The 20,307-nt window shown below is 36.7% G+C and overlaps 1 protein-coding gene across 1 annotated transcript in view; it reads right to left on the minus strand.

Annotated features, from left to right (window-relative positions):
- NEBL (nebulette) overlaps window positions 1–17,365 on the minus strand; it is a 90,202-nt gene extending 72,837 nt beyond the window's left edge. Inside the window, exons 1-5 of the mRNA XM_009887131.1 lie at window positions 17,300–17,365; window positions 17,132–17,203; window positions 10,452–10,556; window positions 7,817–7,927; window positions 1,237–1,347 (exon numbers count right to left, since the gene is read on the minus strand). Coding sequence (XP_009885433.1) covers window positions 1,237–1,347; window positions 7,817–7,927; window positions 10,452–10,556; window positions 17,132–17,203; window positions 17,300–17,365 — 465 coding nt within the window. The remainder of the gene's footprint in view (window positions 1–1,236; window positions 1,348–7,816; window positions 7,928–10,451; window positions 10,557–17,131; window positions 17,204–17,299) is intronic.
- Between the last annotated feature and the right edge of the window lie 2,942 nt (window positions 17,366–20,307).

The raw sequence follows: 20,307 nt of genomic DNA on the forward strand, positions 1-20,307 counted from the left end.
ATTTAGCTTTCAGCCTACATAACCTAAGAGTGTTTGTTACACTGTCAGTAGAGAAGAAAGGATAAATTTAAGTTAATTCAAGATGAACACCCAAGCTTCATTTTCTATATTGTTAGCAGCAAACAAATATCCCATTTATCAGAGAAATTAGAGTTATAAAATCACATACCTACCTGACTTGACTTGCTTACCTAAGAATGGAAATGGATCCTAACTTTAAAGGAATTTACATGTCAGCTGCTCTTACGGGTTTTGTGTACACTTTAATGACCTCACTATTTTAGCCAATCTTCTCCTAAAATTTTCTTTTCTCATAAACAAGCTTTTACAAAACCTAAGATATTTTTCTTCAAAGTTGCATTGGTATAATTCAAGACACTAATCTTGGTAGCATTTCCACCCCTAGCAATGGTGCATTGAGCTAGTATAATGTAGCTCAACCACGAAATCAAACCTGACTTGAAACTAATAAAAAATGTAAATACTATTATTAGGCTTTTCATACTGTGAAAACCCAAAGAACTTCAAGAAGTTAACAAGCAGCTGTAAAAAAAAAAAAAAAAAAAAAAAAAAAAAGCCCACCCAACTTGCTAAATACTCCAATTTCTTTGTAAATTATTTAAGTAAAACTACAAGACCAAATACTTTGGCCAATGGCGCAAACTAGTGCCAGCCATCAAATTGAACTCTATGGCTCAGATTCTTCAAAATAAGTCATAAATTGTTCTTTGGAACTCATTAAATACGTACTCACGAGATGGAAACAAAGTTATTCACGTGCATAAAAGTGTGCACGAGCAGGGCAGAAAGAGCCCCCCTCTATCCTCTAAACAGAACCCTTGAAGAACTACCCAAATGTTGAGAGCATAAGACACTGAAACCATGCCGGTGTTCATGAAAACAGAGGTTTATACACTTTTAAGTACAAGTAGGTACACATGAATTCAGAGAACCTGTCTTTGTAATTTTATTTCAAACTGATGGCACTTAATAACAATTACAACTAATAAACAATAAGAACTGCTTTCCACTGCAGTTTAGAATAAAAGGCACAAACCATTACTCATATTGTATTTTAAATAGACATTATGTCCCAATTTATTTCAAAGCAAAAAATGTAAAAAAATACCAACTAATGAAATATGAAAATATTCCATGCCGAATTCATTTCATTTAGCTACAATAGATGTATCTACCCCAAACAAGTGAACTCATTTCAGATGGGAGAGTACTTACATCACTCTGGTGTTTGTTGACTTCCATGGCATGCTTAATATCTGGAGGCTCCTTCATATATGCATAATCTGAAGTTCCTTTCTCCGCATCATGTTTTTGTTTATAGAGAACCTGAAAAGAGCAACATTATACTTCTGTGACCTAGGAAGAAATAATATGAGCTCGGTTAAACCTAGTGTCACAGCGTGCCTGTATTCGGGAAGAAATGTAATAAATAATTAAGTTCCTTAATGGAACCAGAGTCCTGAAACAAGAGCAGCTTCTACCCAAAACAGAGGCATATGAGGCACAGTCAGCAGAGAGGTTTCTCTGAGTCTGTTATTGCAGCAGAGGTGTGAGTAGACAGGAGGAAGAAAAAGAAACATACAGAAACAGAAAATTAACCTTAACACAGTGAGAAGACAGCCCAGGGAAAAGAATAAGGGAAAGCTTTTTTGCTCAAAACACACTCGAATCTATCAGCTAAGTAAATATTTCCTAATGTTTCTTTTTTTTTTTCCCATTTTCAGAAAGAAAAAGAAAAGATTTTGTGCATTCCTCATAAACAAACAGGTTTACATGAAATACTCATGGCCCAAACATCTATTTCTTCCACTGTTAGGAAATTACTAGGACAATACAGATTTTGACTAGCCCCCAGGTTGACGAAGAAAAATAATATTTACATTCAATTGTCATCACGGTAAAGGAAAATGGAATTGGATTGTGAGTTTATAAACAAATTTATTTTTATAATAGAAACTGAGCTCAATGTTGGGCATTCATCCAGCTTTCACTGAACTGTGTTATACTTAAATATACACACACTCACATACTAAAACTGCCTGAAAAGCTGATCTTGCACTTATCTTTGTCAGAAGCTTTTAGGCTTACATTAAGAAAATTCACCAGGTTTTGATGCCTGAAGAAGCAGCAAGCATCAAGTAAATTCATTTTCTAATAGCTCTCAGGACCAAGCATTAAAATAATCCCTAAGAAAACAGCAAATACTAAATAAGATTGAAAGCCGACCAGGAGGAGAAGGATTTGAAACTAAAACCCTTGATAGCAATAAAAGAACACTGTGAAAGTTTTGAGATGGGAACACTTGACTACGGTGGTTCAGAATCTTTTGGGACAGGATACTAGAACTGTGAGAAAATGTTGTATCTGTGTTTAAGGCAGCAAGATTGCATCTGAGTCGCAGATGAGGATGCAAAAGGCAATATATTAGTATCTGCCCTGACTATCTCAGATTACAAAATGATACATAAGCTGAAAGATTAAGACAAAAAGGTGGTGGGCTTTTTCGCACTGCTACTATATGAATGAAAGTATCAAATTAGGAAGCTTAAAATGTGCCATCTCCTTACACAGTGTAAATCCAACACAATCAGGCCTCTGAGGAAACAAACACAACTTAAATTGAAATAAGAAATGGTCTATAACCTCCCTATACTGATTACATCTTGCAACTGGCAAAGCAAGTAATATTTAACAACACAAGCATCACTAACAAACGATCCCCTGCAAAAGTGTAACTACTATATAAACTTAGGCCACAAAAACTCTTGCTACTTCTCCCACTTCAGATTGTCACTTTTAAGATGTTCCCCACTTAACACCATTCTGAAAATCAGAGCCGTACCATTATTTCCAAAATCTACTCATTTACAGATATCTTATTACATTGCCACTTTGCTGTTCAACTTCTATATTTTTCTGCTGGTGAATGGGTATGTAGCCAAGACATCAAAAAACAAAAGCACATCAACTCCCAACATGAGAAAACTAACAGAAATTACAATTGAGTGTCCACTATCATGGGAAAAGATGACAGTTTCTTTAGCTTATTGTAGGAATTGCTATTTGAAAGCTGTGTTCTTCCTATCTTTTCACATTATTCTTATTAACTGACTCAAGTAATCTGAAGGCACCACAAGCTAGGAGGAGTTCAATAACTGCCTGGTTTAGTTTTGGACAGTGTAGTGCAAAACTATTCCCAGAATTATAACCAGTTCCAAGAAAGCATGGGGAAAAAAAAAATATTATTTCATCAATATTCTTAGAACCATTATTTTACATGTTAGCATGTGTACACTTATTTCTCATTTCACGTTAATTTTGAAGTTTTAGCTAAACTGAATTTTCTTCATCTACATATGAAATTACTCTACAGAGAGCTCAAGTATTACAGGTCATTGACATACCCTCTACTCTGTAGCGGCACCATTTATTAACTCCAGATATACAAGGCAATTATTTAAGTAGGTATGACTTCAGATTGAACTAATTTGTAAGTACTCATTTTTTATTTTTCTTATCTCCCTTGTACACCAGTGTGTCAATAGCAAGCTGCATTAACGAAGGCTTTGTGCTCTTTTAACATATCTCTGACTGACCCTCTGTTTTGGAATACTTTAAACACTATTAAATTTTTATTTTTTTATTTCCCTTTGTAGTCAGTAAGCTGAGCTCTAAACTTAAAATCCACAATGTCAGATTTTGTAGGAGGAAATGTTCAAGAACACAGAAAATGCCATTTTAATCTCTAGATAGAGAATTAGATTATCTGATGTAGTTGTGTAAAACAGTACTAGAGAACTTCAGGAGACTAATACCTGCTACCATAAAAAAGAGGAAATCTTGAACATGAGATTTGATACCATAAAAAAAACCTGAAGAAATATATAAAACAGTCTGATAATATGTAATATGAATGTAAACAATGCAGTAAACCACAAAAATAGTTTTATCATAGTAAAAAAAAATACATATTAAAGTAAAAGGATACTAAAGTAAATACATATTAAAGTAAAAAAATACATATTAAAGTAAAATATCTATTAAAAGTATATTAATATATTATATTAGTACATATTAAAAGTATATTAAAGTAAATACATATTAAAGTAAAAAGGAGTAAGAAAAAATTCTGAAACTTTCTCTGGAAGTTGAAAATATTGCTTAAGATTCACTTGGCTCATCATCTTTGAAAACAAAAAGAAAAGAACTGTTGAGCATTGACATATAGTTACTATTTGAGATATTGCCCTGTGCAAAGGAGAAAATTAAACTGCCTTCAGTTTGCTTTAGATTATTCCTTTCAGATAAGAAGAAAAACAGTGCAATCTCTTCTTATGGCAGAAATAAAGTGATGAAAAAAGTGATGAAACACATACTTTTTTTTCAACATTGTTTCCCCCTCAGGCAATTTTAAATACCTTTATCATTGTTTGTGACACCTTATTAAAAAAAAAATGTTCTGCGTAAGGAAGAACTCAGTATACTGGTCTTCAGACAAGAGAAAGACTTGGCGCAAAGCTAGCAATGATCAGAAATTTTCCTTCAGAAATGTTTTCCACAGGAAAGTTGCAATTTTTCCAGAAAATGTCCATTTCCTCTCAGGAAAATCAAAATGAGGCCTCCTTGCCTAGACTGCTCCCATCAACTTTATTTTCTCATTGCAGAGAAGAGGGAAACTGGTGAGACCGTTGTAGGCTGGCAAGGAGGGTGAAGTTACACGTTGGGGACAGGGATTTCTCCTGTTCCTCTCTAGTTTACTGTGGGGACAGCTACAACAAAAGGGACACAGGGAGGAAAATCTGTTGCTCACCCTCAAGAAAGCTATTTAGAAGACAACAGTCAAATTTTCTCCATAAAGGCAAAACCAATATTGATAAAAGCCACCCAAGTATGTGGGGCTACAAAACTTCATTTTCATTCCCCTGGAATATTTTTTTCCCATAGCATCATGGCTTTTTGTCAAAATTTCAGATGGATTTCCTTCTTTATGGGTGCCAGTTCTGTGTAAAACACAAAAGAGAAAATGCGGGCTTTATGCAAAAACCAGCCGAGGTGGTCTTGATTTAGTCTTTCCTGTGTATTTTGAACAGGCAATTGAGCATAAATCAATACAGCCAATATGGGGAGAAAGCTCCACAGGAGGAGAACCACAACTGTCAGGGTGTTGTACTCTCCATTATGGCAAGATCCTGTCAGTGCTGACATTGTATGGCTGGAATCCTGCAGAACAAAGTCCTGGCTCTGTGGAAGTTAAGGACAATTGCCATATTAGTGAGAGCATGCAAAAGTGACAGATGGTGCTATGGCAGTTTGTTCTGGTGAGGAGAGCAGCTTTAGGTGGGGAATAAGTTCTCATGAGAAAAAGGAAATTTCCCCTAGTTGCCTCCAAGTTCCTAAATCATGAGTGTGATAAAAAGGCTGAAAATGGAGCTGCTGGGCAGCAGCAGCAAGGCAGCAGCACCATTTCAGGATCTAACATCAAATCATGGGACAGACCATTTGCCGAGGACACACCTGTGTAAGGAGGTCACCCGGCAGAGGCATACCAGCCTCGGCAGTCCTGTGCCAGCAGGCAGTAGCAGGGAGAGTCAATGGCTCCCTTTCTTCCACACCATGATCCCCTAGTCCCGACACACCTGCTTGGCAGATGAGGCTACAGATCCTGCCGAGAACATGGCATCACAGAGCGAGAAAGCACCTGCATGATCTGGCTACTAAAGCATTCAAGCCCAGCCTTGCATCCAAGAAGCACGAAAAGGGAGTCAAAGGTGTAAATTTGTTCTAATGTGGATGGGGAGGAGGACACGTGCTCGTATTTTCCACCTCTCAGGAAATCAGCACCTATTTAAAATCAGCTACTATAATTGAGAAACAGACTGCCTTTTTGCAGAAGACTTGGCACAATGGCCAATTGGTGCTGTTCCCTCTCCTTCCTATGGCATATCCTTGGTCTTCTCTTGCTGAAGTGATGACCTGTAAATGCACAATCTCAGCTAGAAAGATGCAGCAGAAATCCTCTCTGCCATATCCTGACCCAGTTGAAATCTGAAATCCTTGTATTAGCTACTACTTAGGTACCGCAGTGACAGGCATAATGTGGATTAGATTTGAATACTGTAGAGAAGATTTTCCACTAGAAAATCCCCTAGGATCTCTCTAAAAGTAGCATTAAATTCAGGTCCACTGCAACACTAACCACAAGTTGGAAAAATGTGTCAGCGTATCTTTAAGTTTTATGGTAGATTATGATTTATAATGCATCTATTCCTAAGGGAATGGTATGAATTTTACAGGAAAAGTTTCTGCTAAAATATCCCTTGGCCTGTATGCATATTTGTTTCTCTATGACTGTTGGATGATTGAAGAAAACCTTCAAAAAATATCAAATGAAAGTGTCAGTCTTTTCCTTAAAAGGTTTTTTTTGATGAATCAAATGGTTTCATTTTTAGTCTCAGCTATTTATCTTTTCTGCCACATCACCAACGTTAATTAAACTCATTTGCGTAAACTAATGTAGAATGTAGTCATTTGGAATTAATCCAGGAGTAAATCTGTGGCAAACTAGTTAACTAATGTTTTATAAATCAAGCTAATGGTTTAAAAATGTTATACAAGTTTAATTCCCAATTTATTTCTACTGTAATTCTTCTAATCACTCACTTTACAATGAAATGTCACATTAATGTCATTTCAGCTAATGTGCTAGTTTAACTTGAGTGTATATATGTTCCATTTCAAACTATAAAAACTAAAATATTCTTTATGTTATTATATTTGCTTAATATCACCTTGATTAACACATTGTTTTAAACCAAAACATTTCTTCACAAGCTGTCCTGAGATTTCAGGGCTTTCTTTTTTTATGAATACTTTCTTTGTTTGAAAAAAAAAAATCACTGCATTAGAAGAATGCATATTGAGATACAATCAATAATATGGATTTAGGACTGTGCACACTTCACAGACTTGCTGTATTAAACTATAAGCAGTTAATATCTTTAAGAGAGGAGAAAGGCAAAACAAGAAAAATGTGGAAATGCTGGGTGGACAGAAAGCCATGACCATCTATCAGCTGTAATTCACATGAGTAACAACGAAAATCTGCAGCTTCATTCATATTACACATACTTAATACTCACAATTCTACTGAGATCAATGGAAGTGAAGGGTCACCTGCCTACATTAAGGCTATCATATTTTTAAGCCCCTGGAGGCAATTGAACTGGAATTTACTATTTTAGTCACTGTTTGCATGTATTACACTATGTTCAATATACTTGATTTCATATTTTTAATTCTATAAAATTTGTTGTGAGTGGTAGTACGTAGACCATCAGAAATATATTTATGGTCACCAGTAAGTGTCTTTAAAAGTCACTAAAACATTTTACCTTTTTTCCCTTCAGCATCAAATATTTTATAAAGCTAATACAACATCCAAAATGAAATGGTTGTTGTATAAGATTTTTCTATTCTATAAATGCAGTGCAATGTCACTGAATTCAATAATTCCTTACTGCATTGATGTACTTCTAATGGACCTCATGGGACTAGCAGTTCATTGCAGTAGCAGTTTTTAAATTTATATTTAATAAACATAACGAGCAAGATTGCCAACATTTTAAAAGTGAATAGTTCTTAAAGTTAAGAAGTTATGGTCATAAACTGGCGATGGTAAACTCACCCAAATAAATCAAGCAGGCAGTCAAGTATCTGTTCAAATATATTGTTCAAATTGGTCATATTCTGTCACGCAGTTAATCTAAAAATCATTTTTGTGATTCTAAAATTGTACCTTGCTCTGAAGCTGCGTTAATTCTTTTGCAAATACACTGTCAATTGTGGCTGGCATCTGCTGATAAAGAGAGTTGGAAAGGTCTTTCTTAGCAGCTCCTTTATACTTCACCTAGAGGGGAGAAAAAGGTGACATAAAATGCAAAAATTAAGATACAGTAATCATACTACCTATTATTTCTATTAAGTAAAATGGCATAGACCATTAGAACTGCAAAGATCTAATGCTGTCAAACTTTCAAGCAAAACCAGATCTTTAAATAATAACTTTAAAATAATTCAGGTGGATATGTCTAATTCACAAAGCAATGCATAGTATCTTGTAATTAAATTCAATAATTTGGGGAGAAGTATAAAATAAGGTAAGCAAGGCAGTTATTTTTCCTATCTTTTTTTAAAATCATTTCCAAAAAACAAAATCATCTTTTTTCTTTCCATTTTCCCCAATTTTGCACAATGAGAGGCCAACCAAAAATATTTTACTGATTTGTAAGTAGTAGCAGTTAAATGTAATTAGAAAGGACAGGAACATTGAACTTAGCATGTCTGCCATCATTTCTCATTAATTTTCTAATATTACAGACTCATTTTTAAATTACTTTTTATTTATCCTTTACCTTCTCCACTGTTCAGTAATAGCAATTTCTCACAACAGGGTTTTATGAGACAGGCCAGAATAAAAGTTCAAAATCTGGGAGGCTTTTGCTTCAGATCTAAGTTTTTCAAATTCATAAAACAATAATGTCAAGTATTGCTGTGAAAGTAATCCTAAATATCAAAGATATCTTAAATTATATTGTCTAATGTCATTTATTTACTGTGCAATATACAGCTGTTCATGAGAGACTAGTTCCCCCTATGTATTACATATATCCACAATTCACTGTAACATTTGTTGCTGTTTCTCAAACCAAAGGGCTCTTTTTCACTGCAATAGATGCTGTTAAGAATTTCAGTGTTCAAGTTTTGCAAAAACAGGTTACGGGACACTAGAGGTCAGTAATTTACAAGACAAACCATCCATCACATCATTGGCTTCAGGTAATGCTGCAATAAGCACCAGAGTGCTCAACAGTGAGATATCATAAAACATACGGGGATTTAAATTTTGAAATTCCTTTATATCTCAAAATGTTTGATTAATAATTAGCAGCTTTTCTTTGTAATCAGATGGATAGATTCAATAAATACTCTCTTTATACTGTACTTTTGTAGACTAAGTAGTCTGTCTCTTAGAAAGCATAATTTCATCACATTTATGTCCCTTGGGACATGCCACTCTGGACATGGCACTCTTTCTCAGAAAATATGAAGATAAGTATAACAAAAATATTCATCAGATGCACTTATAATAAATGTAGCCACACAGCAAACTGATGTATATCAGAAAGATAATATAGAATGTATATAAATTACATAATTCCAGACAGGGATATTGGGATGTTCTTTATCGTAATCATAAAGGTAGGACAAAAATAGAGGCACCAAAAATTCAAGTCTTCCAAGGGTCACATTGACAGAAAAATCACTCGGAACCAGCAGTTCCTTAACTCTCTGTCAGGTAAAACTCCCGCTGCTGTTCTCACACATGGAAAATAATCAGAGATGCAATCCTCTGGCACCTTGTACCTGGGACATGAAGAGTTAGCAGTAAACTCTGCTATGGCATTTGGGAAGTTTTGCCACTGCAGCTCTGTGCGTACACAAAGATGGAAAAACTCTGACATGGGTATGCATATATATACATGCAAGTGCTCAGGTAACCTGCAGATGGCAGATGTCTGCCCCAGTCCCCTTGCTGAAGGAGGGCAGGGGTGATAACATGGTAACAGTTTCCTTCCCTCCTTCTGCTTGACAGTCAGGCTGTGAATTGTCCGCAGCAGGGAAACTACGCACAGGTATAATTTGAAAACCTCATCGCTACAGAATAACTAAAAAGAAATCCTTTTCCTGTTCCTCAGTTTATCCATCCATAAAATGGGACAGCTAAGACTGTCTCAGAACCATTAATAAAACATCTTTGAATCCCAGAATAAAAGTGTTGCATAACTCCAAATTATTATTACTCATATATACAGTATGCACTAATTACAGTGCTTTAAGTCACAGAATCACAGAAACATCATAGAATGGTTTAGGTTGGGAAGGACCTTGAAGAACATCGAGTTCCAACCCCCCTGCCATGGGCAGGGACACCTCCCACTAGACCAGGTTGCCCAAGGCCGCGTCCAGCCTGGCCTTAAACACCTCCAGGGATGGGGCCTCAACAGCCTCTCTGGACAACCTGTTCCGGTGCCTTACAACCCTCAAAGTGAAAAATTTCTTCCTAATGTTTAATCTAAACCTGCCCTCTTCCAGTTTAAAGCCATTCCCCCTCGTCCTATCGCTACAAGCCTTAGTAAAAAGTCCTTCCCCGGCTCTCCTGTAGGCCCCCTTTAGGTACTGGAAGGCCACAATAAGATCTCCCCAGAGCCTTCTCTTCTCCAGTCTGAACAGCCCCAACACACTTCAGCTTTAAACAGAATTGTTATTTGAAATAAGCCATCCTTTCCCTGCTAAAAACCACCATATTCAATTCAGAGAGTTTTTATGAGGCATAAGAAGCAAAGAGTATTCTTCAATCCTTTAGGTCTTACCTCAGAAATAAAAGCACTGAGACTTTTCACATGTTTTAGCTGTGGGGTGTCAGGTACAAATATGCACTTGCCCTTAGATTTTTTAAATTCTTCTTTATAGTGTATCTACAAAGAGGAGAAAAAAAGTTTAATTGTTCTTAAAAAAAAAAAAACAACAACAGAAAAACAGAAAAACAAACAGTGGCTATTGTTGCTGTTGTAATATTTATGGCTACTATGCTGGGTGGCTTGCAAACACCACAGGCGGGATCAAATTAGGCCACACAGGGAAATGCCCACACAGTTCTCACACACAGTACCAGGGCTATGCAAAAGTCACGGAACTCTTTAATAATAAAGAGGAAAAAGATATTATTTTCTACATCTACAGCACATTTTCAACACTGTCTGTAGATGTTCTAGTATCTCTAAAGAAAGGAGAATCAAATAAAGTATTTTCTTCTTGATCTCAAAGATAAAATTGTTAAACTAACTTCTAACACAGACCTAGCAAGCACAGAATCTGTGTAACACAATCAAAAGCCACTGCCAAAGGTTTATGAATCCAAGAGTTATATGATGAAATTCAGAAGGCCACTGTCAAATCATTGCCTACAAAGCACCCCAACCGTCATTACATGCAGATAATATCAGAGTTTAAGAGCATTTTAAGTTTAAATTGAGCCATTTTTTAAGTCATATTTATGCAGAGCAGAAACAATTTTTGACACAAAACACCACAACGTATTTCGGGGAAAAAAACCCAGAAGTGCTTTGTTGGTTGTGGGGTTTTTTTTTAACAACCAACCTTTTTCTTACCGTGGGGCAAACAATACAGGCAGGTGTAGCAAGTAGTTATCTATAAATAATCACATGACTGTTGATGAAGTCAGAATTACAGTTTGTATTGGTGAGATTGCGAGGAGGATGAAGTCCAGAGCCACGGTGAATGCATAGGGATCTTTATTATGTAAGAACTGTACGTCTACAATGAGATGGACTAAACACATTTTAAAGATAGGCATCCTACATGGATAGCCTTAAATGTTTTTCATAACATTTCTTTCTTTGTGCATAGAATAGTTTAGTTCAATGTAAATTGAATTATTTAGTATTAAGCTTTCACGGTTATTATCTGCTACCATTTCTCTAACCTCATTTTCACATTCTGCACAACAGCAGCTTGCATTTATGCACTCCAGACTTGCTGACAAGCACTGACAGAAGCAATATGATCTGCATCTGAGCGTTACAGAAATATGCAGTCTTAATTTCCTCTTTCTCTGAATCCTTAATGGATATCACAAGTTGTAGTCTATGCTCCTCTACAGGGACTTGGAAAATTCATGAGGTAGCTTGCACAGAATCAGCTCCTGTACTTTCTGATGCAAACTTTTTTGCCCACCACAAAATGGATTAGATAATGCCAAATTCATCTCCCACTGATGACTGCATAATCCTCGCACAGGAAACAATTTTGGTTACTATTGAGTTCATCCAGGTTTGGACTACTGAAGGGATCTACATCCCATTACCAAATCATATTGTCGGTCTTTGTGGATTACAGTGTATTCTAAATTAAAAAAGTTTGGTGAACAATGGGTGCAAAATTACTGTATGTCATCATTTTACTCAGGGATACACAAATCCAATGGTTCACACAACGCGTGTGTGACACTGTACTGCTAGGTAATCACAAAGTAATACAAAAAAAGGGCAGTTTTATGATAAGCATGAGCAGGCACTTACTGTCAACCTGCACCCATGTACCGGCACGCACACGTGTACTTGCAACGCCAGGGCGGGGGGGGAGGGGAGAGAATGTGTACACAAACAGCTTTAGAAAAAGCTTCATAGAATTATGGTCACTCACAGTGATACAGCTGAGGAGTTATGTGGGAAATCTAAATAGCTGACTGTCTACTGGTTAGGTTTGATGGAGTTCCCAGTAGGAACTCCTGTAAAGCTGAGACTCTCATTGAGGAGACGGGAGACTCTGGTGGCTCCCACCTTAGATAAATCACCCACAGATAACTGAGAGCTGGCTGTAATTACATCCATTTGAATTACAGAGCAATAATTACATTTCAAAATCAAACATGAAAGCCTCCTAAGGTATCTCTTTACTGTGGGGGGATGACACAACACAACTAGAAGAAACAATCAAAGCCATTCTGCTGTAGAAATCATGCTTTCAAAATAACTGAAAGCAGTAAAGGACAAATGCCACCTCCTTACTCCTTTATCATTCACATTTATTATAGTAACCCACAGTGGCCACAAAATGCACGCAGGCTCAAATGAGCAATTTATAAAGGACGTGTAACAAAATGTGTGGTCAAACTCTGCTCCAATACTCTCCATTCTGCTACAGAAGTGTCTGCGTCGCTTGGAATCAGAAAGATAGAATATGAAATGGGACAACTATAATGAAGTCATGACATCTGCACTTGTAAAGTGTATTTATTGGAAATGATCTAAGCGAGAGGCTTAAGAGGTTGGCTATGACTGAACAAAACCAATGGCTGGAAGGAATATGCAGAGAAGTTAATATTCCTTTTCAAAGTTTGGGGTTACAAACTCAAATGTCTAAAATACTGAATAGGAAATTTTGCCTGTGAGTGACTTACCCTTCACCATGTATTTTGATATGCTATTTAGGTTGAGTAGCTCTGGTAAGACTTGCAAAAAAAAACAGATAATAGGAAAAATTTGCAAAAGATGGCCTGGAGCCACCACTGCTCTTTTGATATACTTTTGAAGTCCAATAGCTCACTAAACGCCCAGTTTTTAATAGTGGTCTCCTGACCCCTTTCTTCTCCCTGAGTCATGATAAAACTACTCTGACCAGCGGCACAGCTATCCAGTAAAAGCGGATTAAAATTCCTAGACAACCACCAAAACAGGAAGCTTCAAATTGCCTTTTTTCTTAATGGATGTTATATGGCAAGATCAACTTTATGAAACAAGGGGATCCAATCTTTAGGCTGAAGCTTCCTGGCTCGCCAAGAAAATTCATCTCACCATGGCCTGTTCCATCAGTCTTTTCCATGGGGGAAACACAGGAGGAGACTGTGGGCTAAAGGGTAGGCTCCCACGCTAACAGCTTAATTTGAGCAGCCACCTTTTCTTTGCATTCAGGGACACATATTAACCTGATTTTAATATGAGTATATTTGAAAAACTTTTCTTAGTATCTTGACATCAGTGATGTAACTATGTTGACAGTCATCATGACAAGACCCATTACAGAACTGTCAGCTCTCAAAGACCCACTAAAGCTTAGAAAAGCCACAAAAACTTCTGAATGTTCTTATCTAGCTCTCATGCTAGACCAAAAGGGAACTCTTTTCCACTAAGGATTCCCTTTCCAATCCTACATTTCTTAATTTATAATCTCTCATAAGACTAAGAGCTGTGTCAGACCACAGATCCGTTTAATACAAAATCCTCTGTGGCCACAGAAACCTAGAGAAAAGCATGAGAACAGGGCAAGCATATAGTATCATTGCCCCACAGTATTTTACTAGTCTCCAACAATTTGGACCTCAAAGTCCTCCTGAGTTAGAGGCTGTGACTAGTAATGGCGAGCCCAGAGGAATGGCTCCACCCTGAATTAGGTGGTCAGAAGCCTGTTGATATCAGTGGAAAGGCACTCTCCTTCTGCACTTGACTCTAGGTCTCTTTGGCCCTTGCTTTATAACAGAGACGTGCTAAAGCAAAGTTGGACTCCGTACAAGGACAGTTAAATGGCAAGTAGTACCACTTTTTTGCTATAGGGGAAAAGAAGCACTGGTACCTCACATTACCAAAATTCAGCAGAATGTTCAGAAGCAGAGTATCTGCCTCTCTACCAAAGAGGATTATGATAGTTTGGTCACTGATCATTTTATTTGTATAATAATTCCCCTCTCTGCTTATGGCAGTATTCACAACATCACACCACACAATCAAAACAAAGAGGAGATGAAAATATACCAAAACTTAGGTAATATAAGCAAATGGACAGGCTCAATTTTAACATGGAAGAGAAAAGGCCTGGAAAGCAAGGTAATTCATATAAATCAAACACACATGACAGTTCTGAAAACATCTGTTGAGTAAAATTTCATAATGGAGGGAGATTAAATGAAATGGCTTTAGGGAGAAACAATCCAGGGGGTATCACAGCCACAGAACAAACATCTGCCAACCTCAAATGAAAACGGGGATTCCCTCAAGAACTGGAGCACATAAACACTTCACAACTTCCCCCACATACAGTTCAAGGCTGACAGTTATGCATGCACTAAGGGCTGCCATTGTAACACCGTTTTAAAACTATATCGCCAAATTAAAGTCAGTCTGCAAAGAATGCAGGGCAAGCACAATGCAACCCCAGTATCTCAGTCATGAGCACTCCTGGTGCTGCGTTCTGATGGAGGAGCTGTGCTGACAGCTCCACCACCAGAAAAGGACAATCACCCAGTCTCGTGGGCAGCAAGGACACAGGCTGCTGTCCCAAGGTCATCTTAGGGCCAAGCTGCAAGCCCTGTAAAACCATTGTACACATAAAATGTACAGATGTACACCAACCACACACCCACATAAACAAAAGTTTGTGTAAAGATTCATGCTAAAAAGGATAAAGAATGTATAAAAAGTTCTGAATGTTAATGAGTCAAAAACCAAAGGCAAGAATGCAAACCCCTTGCAGTTCATCGGCCTCCACAAGGAAGCGTGCAGGGTGAGGAACTTACCCCCCAGCACAAAGGGCTTGACTGGTCATAAGAAATTCCCGTTATAGCAAAAATTTTGCGAAACAAAATTCACCCTCAATACATACACGTATTCCATTCAAGCCAATGAAGAAACACCTGCTGATTTCAGCAGAGGCTGAATAAGGCCCCCAAATTGGATGCCATTTTTAAACAGAGTCTCTTCTTTGACATTAAATTGGTCTGGACCATTATACATTTCTACTGCTTTGAAAGCATTAATGACACGCTGCCATTATGCATTACATATCTCAAGGAAAATCTAACACACTTGCAGGCTAAAGGCATCACAAGTTTTCAGCAAAAGCCCACATCCCTGAACCATTACGGGCTTCAGAAACCTGGCTTGACGTTGTTATTCATCTTAGCTCCTAAGCCCCTGCAGAAAATCAGAGAAAGTACAGCCACTCCATTTATCAGTTAATGAATAGCCACAGCCAATATTACTCTAATGGGTACACAGCACAGTAATAAATCCTTTTCAATTAAAGAAAATATTTCTTCAGAATTTTTCAGGGAGTTTTTGCCTTTAAGAACAGCAACCATGTTTAGAAATGAGTTGCATGGAAGCAATAAATGTATTTTGGGTCAGATAAGTGCTCCAGGTCCATTTTCATTTTGGCCTTTACATGAGTTGACAGGCACTTATCGTACCATATGCTATTCTTTTCCCAAAGAAAGCATGTAGATAACCATCAGTGAAAATACTAATAATCTCCACTACTAGCTTAAGATTGAAGGGAGCCACCTTGGTAGCTTCTCTTAAGGATCTATCCAATTTTCAGCACTCTTTCTGTGAAAATTAAAGTATTACCAAAGGATGTATGGACAAAGAGGAAACTTTGACCTTGTAAAGTCACACTTTCAAGCCAGCACTGTAACACCTGCACATCCCAGATACTGTTTTTCTGAGTTACCTATTCTTTTGTCATATGTAACCCCTAATAATTTATACCTTAAGTGTACAGTGTGTATGTTTTGTTCTCATAAAATCAACATACTCATTCATCTTGAACAATAACATCCCAAAACTAAATATCAGATTACAAAACCACATGAGCCAGATATCAATTTTTGGTCTCTTTAGAAGAACACTTGTTAAAGCAAGTCCTTCTGTCCTCAGTAACATCTCCTCTGCTGACAGCCACCATCCTCGCAGGAGAAATATCACTCTAGCTCCCATTGACATGAAGGGACAAAGTTAGTCCTCAGACACACTTTCCCAGAGGGACACAGAAATAAACTTCCACCAAGGTAAATCTGGTGCTGTTACACTGAAGCAATTGGATCTACTCCAATTTAAAATGTCTTGGATCTGATCTATGATGTTTATACAATGTCTATATGTGATTCATAGTTTTAAAAATCTATAGTAACTATGTCAAGAATTTTCTAGATAAATAATTTTTAAAGATATTCTAGCATTTCAGTGGATTCTTCCTATAAGTGTAAGTCAATAATAATATGCTACACAGTTTTGAGCATCTATCACTACAGACCGATAGAAAACACTCCAAATTCATCTCTTTTATTTTTATTCTCCCTCCTTACAGCTATGTATACTGGTACCCAGTTCTGTTCTAACCAATCAAGCTTCATAGGATTAGACTGTAACTCAAAAAAATACTGCATTTTCCTGATGAAATCAGCTAAGGTGTTCTCCTGGGTGATACCTTCTACATGAGACCCACTTTTTGGAACATTCTCCTTCCTAGGGCCTATGCTTCATACCATCCAAATGGTCTGCAAAGCTCATCCTTTTGCAGCTGATAATTCAAGCCACCAGAGTAGGCTCTGCTTTTCTACTATTTTGTGTGCTTTTGTATTTGAGCCTTGGATGGGCACACACTGCACTGTACATACCTGAAAAAAATATATGATAAATATAAAGCCACTGGAAAGCAAAATGCAAATGTAAGGATGCAAACAGTCACTGCCACTTACATCACTTATTATTTCACTGCATTTTCGGGCCAGTTCCATATTTTTGTCCTCAATAACAGGCTTGAGGAAGACCTGTAAGAGAAAGGTAATCATTTCAGGTTTATTGTCCTAAAAGGATAACAACAGAAGGAAATAAGCACTTTTCAAAGCTATTGAGGTTTAACTCACCTGTTCTTCTTCCTCCCCATCCTCATTTTCATCTTCCCTGAAATCCTGAATAACAGATACTCGCATTTTAATACTTTGCAGAAAACAACAATGAAAACTCTAAAAAGGTTCAGCGCTGCAGGAAACAGCTCAGACCCTCCAGCATGCCTGGAATCAATGCTTCATTTGTGTCCTCCACTGCACTTAACTCTACCAAGGCTCCTTCCTTATTTAGGCAGCACTTGACAGTCTTTATCTGAACAATTCAGTGTGAGTGAACCGAAAGGCATTGCAGATGGCCTTGTTAGCTATCAGTCACAGCAGAGCTAATGCTTTCTAACAGATAAAATATAATTAAATGACCTATCCCAGTCAGCTATTTTTAAAATGACTATGAACACACTTAATTAAAATACTGTGATGCAGTTTATTCATAACATAAATAATTTAGTAAAATTAACAGACTTAAAAGGGGAACATTGACTCCAGGGTTATGGGAAAACTGCCCAGTTATAAGATTCAAGGCATCACCGACTCCAAACCCAGTTATCACAAAACTTCATTTTGTTGGTCCAATAATAGAGCTTTTTGACTAAAAAAAAAAAGCACACTGTTCTCATTTTCCAGTAGATGTAACTGCTAGTATATTTTTCAGGAAATATTCCTTTTCCACAAAGCATATAAAATTCCTTAAATGCTCTGCATATTATGTCAGCTGAAGGTTAAACTTGTGCATGCATAGATACAAACGCACTTCTATACTTACATATTTACACAAACATGAATGTTGCTTCACTGTTAAAAACTGTCATGCTATATAGTCTCAAAACCAACCTTTTTCAGTATGAAGTCATTGACTCCAGCTGCAATGAAACTGAAAGATATCCTTATGCCAATGGATAGAGTGTCACAGTGTTTATTTCTGTAAAACAAGTAAGGAGGTATTACAGGGTGAGTTGGAGTAACCAGTATTTTAAAATTCTTTTTCTTTCCAAACCATAGCTTGTATACTTCTCATTTTATAGAGGTCATGATTTTGAACTTCATCTAGCACAGTGATTCACCGCTACACAGCTTTGCAATCAGGCAAAGATATAAGGAATGTGTACTCTTAAAAAACCTCTTCAAAGAATTTTAAGTACTTGTGCCCAAACACAGTGTCCTTAGAGTTTATTTAAAAACACACATTTCCTTAGAAAAAGAAACATTTCAAAGAGGAGGACAAATACAGCATTTGATTTAGTTAAGGTCTGAAAAAAAATATTAAGAACAAAGGCATAAACTGCTTTCAGTCTATAATAATCAAGAGACGGAATTCTTTATACGTTAACATTACAGAAACCTTCGAGAATTCCTATTCCACTATGTCAAATATGATCTCCTAAAGTTCAGATTCGGATTGGCATTGCTCAAGTTCAGGTTGAAACATAGAAGTCTGGTTTGCATAGATGAGGATTACCTGTAATTTATGCTGACTACTTTTGGACAAATTATTTAGTCTTACAAGATGTGTATTCACAGTAACAGGTCATTTTTGAAGATTATGGCCACAGGAAATATATACCGAAACAACAGATTCATGCACGATTTCAAGAACCACATGTTAAGGAGACCGAGTACCTACAAAAGTGCCAGACAGAAATGCAGCACCAAGGCTTCATTTGGAAATTTTTGTGATAATATTGTAAATACTATGTTCTTCCAGTGCATTTAATTTTCCTTTCCTTCCTTCATTTAATAAAATTTTTAAGTGGAGACATTGAAAAATATTTAAGAGAGTAGAGAAGAGCTATTAATAGCTGCAAAGCTTGCTGAATATGAGGAAATCTTTTGCTAGTTTTTGCACTGGAAAGCAACTATGGTCAAAGTGATGAAGTCAAAACTGTTCAGGTTTGCAGGGGGAAGAGGGGGCTGTTCACCATTTTAACATGCTTACATTGTATCTGGTGTTTTTTCAGCAGCCGAACATACCAAAATTCATATATTAATTGTGGTTTTCCTGTAACAGTTTCTGCATAGTAAAGATCTGCTTTCTCTTTAGCATGATCTTCAACTGATTTGATAGAATTCATTTTTTTCTCATTTTTATATCATTTCGGTCAGGCATACCCAAGCAGTCCTATGTAACTTCCATAATACAGGGACTGCAAGACAGCTGCTGTAATTCATCATATTAAAGAAAAATATAATACAATGCACAAAGAGAGCAAGGAAAAAAATATCACAGTGTCAACTAACCATATAAAAGTTATTCAAAATGGCACTCTTCACATAACAGATGCAAAACGAGACTATATGACACAGAAACCTGCCTCCCTTTTTTTCATCCTCCTCAAAACACTGAATACCATAAGATAACATTCACTGTGAAATAAAGCAAACCTGAAAATTAAATATATCCAGATATAATTCAGAGAAGATTTTGTTATAACCATTTAAGAGTTGCACAGATTAGAAGTGCATTATGTTTCTATTAGCAGCCTGCAGGTCAAGAACAAGCTTAGGTTACTTCCATAAGAGGCAATAAATAAACTAGAATCAGCAGGCATTTTTGGTATAGCAAATGTTTGTGTATGTTTATAGATATTTTAAAAACTACTCTGAAAATACCAAATCTAATTGAATAAAGACCTAGTTAAAATGATGAGCTTTATATCCCCCCCAAAATTATGAAGGATGTTGTATTAAAGATTTTTCACCTGCAAAACCTACATTTTTACCAAAACCTTCAAACTGACACTTCTGAACCATTTTCCACGGTATATAATGGAATAATCTGTTTTCATTTGTTCTGGCAAGAAACAGCACACATTAAACAAAATCCACTTGTACAGAATCTTAAGAAACCACTGTATTGGACTGCTAAGCTGTGTATACACAATAATATTTGTATGCACACAAGGCATAAAGTAATTTTATTGTTGCGTTATAGATATCTTAAAATGCACACAATGGGGAGAAGTGGGTTCTTCAGGGAAGTATCCGATATTAACTCATTCAAATTTTGTAAGGGAATGCTGCATAGTTCC

The sequence above is a fragment of the Charadrius vociferus genome, unplaced genomic scaffold (assembly GCF_000708025.1).
Source record: "Charadrius vociferus isolate BGI_N301 unplaced genomic scaffold, ASM70802v2 scaffold126, whole genome shotgun sequence".
Classification (NCBI taxonomy): domain Eukaryota; kingdom Metazoa; phylum Chordata; class Aves; order Charadriiformes; family Charadriidae; genus Charadrius; species Charadrius vociferus.